General features: G+C 47.4%; 1 protein-coding gene across 4 annotated transcripts in view; it reads left to right on the top strand.

Moving 5' to 3' along the window:
* The window catches only part of nckap5l (NCK-associated protein 5-like), a 124939-nt gene that overhangs the window by 98556 nt on the left and 21383 nt on the right, over positions 1 to 5000 (top strand). For all 4 annotated transcript variants that reach the window (XM_063215906.1, XM_063215907.1, XM_063215908.1 and 1 more), the window contains 3 exons: positions 2586 to 2654; positions 2891 to 2929; positions 3171 to 3290. In XM_063215906.1, coding sequence (XP_063071976.1) covers positions 2586 to 2654; positions 2891 to 2929; positions 3171 to 3290 — 228 coding nt within the window. The remainder of the gene's footprint in view (positions 1 to 2585; positions 2655 to 2890; positions 2930 to 3170; positions 3291 to 5000) is intronic.

Below are 5000 nucleotides of genomic sequence, written 5' to 3'. Positions count from 1 at the left end.
CACGTGCCTCTCCTCCAATCCCCTAGCACTCCTCTCTCTTCCTCTATCCCCTGCTCTTCTTTCCTGTTCTTTCTCCTCTCCTCTTTTATCCCGCTTTCCCATCCTCCCCTCCTCTCATCTCTCCACCACTCCCCTGTCCTCTTGTCTCCTCCTCTCTCCTCCACTCTCCTCTGCTCTTCTCTCCTCCATTCCTCTCTGCTCTAATCTTCTCCACTCTATCCCACTCAATTCTATCCCCTGTCCTCTCCTCCTCCTCCTCCTCCTCCTCCTCCTCATCTCCCCCCTCCTCAGCCCTGTACTGCTCTGCTTGACAATACAGCCAGGCCAGACAGGCAAATGATGGGTCCTCCCCACTCGCCTCCCCACACAGTTAAGCTCTGGATCGATGCTGGAAGGGAAGGGCAAGGCATAGCACACCACTCTGCAGTGGTGGACATTCACTAAAGGAGGGAAGGGTGTGTTTGCCTGTGTGTGTGTGTGTGTGTGTGTGTGTGTGTGTGTGTGTGTGTGTGTGTGTGTGTGTGTGTGTGTGTGTGTGTGTGTGTGTGTGTGTGTGTGTGTGTGTGTGTGTGTGTGTGTGTGTGTGTGTATTCCCTTCTGCCACATGGCAGCGAGAGCGAACACCACACCACTCTGAAGTATACACACCCGTTGGGGAAGAGAAAACTAGCGTTTAGTATGGATGTGTGTGTGTGTGTGTGTGTGTGTGTGTGTGTGTGTGTGTGTGTGTGTGTGTGTGTGTGTGCGTGTGTGTGAGTGTGTGTGTGTGCGTGTTTAATGGCTGTAATCCACCTTACCTGTTGAAGGGGATTGGGGTGTGTGTGGAGTTTTTGTGTGAAGAGCTCCGTCAAGGTCCGAAGGTCCGAAGGTCCGGGGAGGGCAAGGCATAGCACACCACTCTGCAGTGGTGGACATTCACTAAAGGAGGGAAGGGTGTGTTTGCCTGTGTGTGTGTGTGTGTGTGTGTGTGTGTGTGTGTGTGTGTGTGTGTGTGTGTGTGTGTGTGTGTGTGTGTGTGTGTGTGTGTGTGTGTGTGTGTGTGTGTGTGTGTGTGTGTGTGTGTGTGTGTGTGTGAGAGAGGAGCAGGGGGGCAGTGTAGCTCTGTCTGTGTTTGTGTTGTGGAGTGGACAGGGTGGCAGTGTTTGTTATTCTAGGACAGGCATCACCAACGTGGTGCCCGCGGGCGCCAAGTAGCCCTCCAGGAGCTTCTGATGTGCCCACCAAGGATGTTTGTAAACAGTGACGACTATAAGATTTTAGTCACAGTTAATGTTTTTCTTAATTTAAATACGAGATTACTTCTTTATAACCTATAAGCAAATTATCATTAAATCATAGTGTGATTTGGGAATGAAGTCAAGACATCAGTAGAGGATTTTGAACAAACAAGTAGCCCTCGGGTAGCTCTCAGTAGCTCTTGAGTAGCCTTCAGTAGCCATCGAGTAGCCCTCAGTAGCCCTCAGACCTAGAAAGGTTGGGGACGCCTGTTCTAGGATGACCGAAAAGAAGTCGTCATGGTAAATATAGACAAAGGGGGTACAAAGGGGCTACTCATTGAAGCCTTTAGTTAATCAGATGTGGGTGTTGGAAGGGGGGTGACGTTGGGGACTGTGGTCACAGTTTCTCACCCATAAGCCCCTCACTTTACAGGGGAAGGACAGAGCCTGGCTTTGAAAATATAATGCTCTTTCAGAATAAAACATTCTGCAACTCTTTGTTTGCCATTATGGCCCACCTGCCTTGTTCAAAACCCTCCCGTGATCTCTGGACAGACATGCGCATGCACGCACGCACGCACGCACGCACACACACACACACACACACGTGCGCGCGTGCATGCACACTCATTCATGTCCTCTTTGTGATGCCACATGTTACGTCCGTCTGATCATGACAGCAGGGAAGAAAGTACTCTGGAAGGAGACGACAAAATGAATGACTCTCTCTCTCTTTCCTCTTTCACCATCTCTCTCTCTCTCACACACACACATACATCACATACTCTCTTTGTCTCTCTGTTTCTCTCTCTCTCTCTCATCTTCTCCACGTCTCTCTCTTTTCTACATCTTTTTTTTATATATATATATTTTTATGGGCTTTTATGCCTTTATTTGACAGGACAGTTGAAGATGGTGACAGGAAGTGAATGGGGCAGAGAGACTGGGGAGGATCGGGAAATGACCCCGGCCGGACTCGAACCGGGGTCCCCGAGGGTGGGCATGCAAGCCCAAATGTAGGGGGCTTAGCGTGCTGCGCTACAGCGCCCCCCCTCCTTTTTCTACATCTTTTTAGACCTGTCCCTGCTTAGACAGAGGACAGCTGTGGAAAGCAAACTTTCCTTAACTTGTCTGAGTCTTCAAAGGAAAGACTCAAAGGCACAATGCAAGAGGTCCTCAGAATTTAGAATGCTGCTTTTGGATTCGAGGTCTACACTCAAAGTGAACGTCTGTCTTTTTGTGTGTGTGAATCACAGATTTCTTTTTGTCACGCGCGCACCAATTCAGGGTGTTGTGTTTTGCTCTGTCTGGTGAGATGTCTCCTGTGTCATGCTTTGTTTTTTTTTCCCTTTCCTCCTCTCTTCGCAGGCGGAGAATTCGGCGCTGGCTTTGGCGAACGAGAGTCAGAGAGAGGCGTACGAGAGGTGTCTAGACGAGGTAATATTGATTTTTTTAAATCCCAATTGGTGCCCAATCTCTTTTCATGTGCAATGCAAATCATCAAAACACTGCCTTCCGTGACCTTCAAGTTGCTGTTAAAGCACGCCCTCGAGTCGACTCCCCCTCCTAATCCAATGGCAATATCGTCATCCTTTGTTTTGTTTTGTTTTGTTTATTTATTTTGTGGTTCTGTTGTAGATTTTTACAATAACTGCTTTGATTTTGTTTTGCAGGTTGCCAATCATGTGGTACAGGCTCTACTCAATCAAAAGGTAAAAAGAAATTCCCCAACACCATAACTAACAAGTACCATGACATTTTCTGAGCAGTTCTGGGTGTGGGATGTGTGTACGTGCTTGTTAATTACAATATATTGATCAATTTTCATTTGTGTGTGTGTGTGTGTGTGTGTGTGTGTGTGTGTGTGTGTGTGTGTGTGTGTGTGTGTGTGTGTGTGTGTGTGTGTGTGTGTGTGTGTGTGTGTGTGTGTGTGTGTGTGTGTGTCTCTTTCAGGACCTGAGGGAGGAATGCATTAAGCTGAAGATGCGCGTGTTTGATCTGGAGAGGCAAAATCGGACCTTGACGGAGCTCTTCACACAAAAACTCCACACACACCCCAATCCCCTTCAACAGGTAAGGTGGATTACAGCCATTAAACACGCACACACACACGCTCACGCTCACGCTCACGCACACGCACACACACACACACACACACACACACACACACACACACACACACACACACACACACACACACACACACACACACACACACACACACACACACATCCATACTAAACGCTAGTTTTCACTTCCCCTCTTCCCCAACGGGTGTGTATGCTTCAGAGTGGTGTGGAGTTCGCTCTCGCTGCCATGTGGCAGATGGGAATACACACACACACACACACACACACACACACACACACACACACACACACACACACACACACACACACACACACTCATGGATTCAGCACAATAAATGTCATTTCATGTCATGGATTACAGTCCAATCGATTGTGGCCGATAAGGGCAGAGTTAGTGGGCCAGGCTGGCATGATGCAAACATGCACACAAATACCTACATGCACATACCCTACACAACACATACATACAGTGTAACATTCCCATAAAGAAAGAGTCCTGGAAACTGATGGTCCTGTCTGCTGTTGTTTGTTTTCCTTATTCATCACCTAAACAACAGAATAGGTGCCACCGTAAGGATTTTGGTTCCTTTACGGGTTTGTTATGATGTCATACAAAGCATGGATTAATTTCTCTGGGTCCTGTTTAGATACAAAATATTTAATCTTAGCTTTGTTCGTAATGTGCCACAAAGCTGATTTGCACAAAGCTGATGATGAAACTGAGATTACTAACCATCAGACACAACTTGTGTCACACAAGTCTTAATCTTAAATTATATGGATTCAAAGTAAGCAGAGAGTTTCTATCTTCCGTCCTTGAAACCAAAAACAAACAGACAAAAAGACAGACAGACAACCCTTGATTACCATATTTCAGCCCGTATAAAAAGGCTATTCTAGCGTGGTGGAGCCTGTTGAGTCGTGTCATTGTGTACACGTTATGCTGATCTAGAGTAGTTACGGTGTGTTGAGCCGGCACATTTTTGCAGAAGGAGACCCTTCTGAAGTCAAACCTGTGTGACAAAGAGACGAAATCCGCCAGCTGTTTTACCAGCACTCAGGCGCCCTGTAAGCCCGCTAATGAGAAAAGCAACTGGGGAGAAGCCTTCATTTTTGTTTTTGTTTTGTTTTTTGCATTTTTTTCACCAGCATAAAATCGTCAGCACTTTGTGGCTTCACCTGCCTGTGAAATAAGCAGAGCCAAAATATCACCCCAAACACGCTTGCACACGCACGCACGCACACACACACACACACACACACACACACACACACACACACACACACACACACACACACACACACACACACACACACACACACACACACACATACACACACACACACACACAGCCAGCCAACTGGAGGGGGTCCACTAGAGCTCATCTTCAGTGTTTGCGACTGCTGCACATAGCCAACTGCTTAGAATTAAACGATAAGACGGGGAGAGAGAATGAGAGAGATAGAGAGAGAGAGACAGACAGACAGACAGAGAGTGGCAATGAAGGAGAGAGAGAGAGAGAGAGGAAGGGAGAGAGCGTGATGGCGACAGACTCTGATAGAGAGGGAGTGAGGAAGGAAGAGAGAGAGAGAGAAGGAGAGAGAAGAAAAAAAAACTCCTGAGTGTCACATCATCTTCTCCTCCGCTGCTCTGGCGCTCCTCTGTTTGCTGCTTGTCCAATCTAGCCATTTC

This window comes from Engraulis encrasicolus, chromosome 14 (assembly GCF_034702125.1).
Source record: "Engraulis encrasicolus isolate BLACKSEA-1 chromosome 14, IST_EnEncr_1.0, whole genome shotgun sequence".
In the NCBI taxonomy this organism is placed as follows: Eukaryota; Metazoa; Chordata; class Actinopteri; order Clupeiformes; family Engraulidae; genus Engraulis; species Engraulis encrasicolus.
Note: the sequence above shows the minus strand (reverse complement) of the source record. Positions and strands in the feature narration are given on the sequence as shown.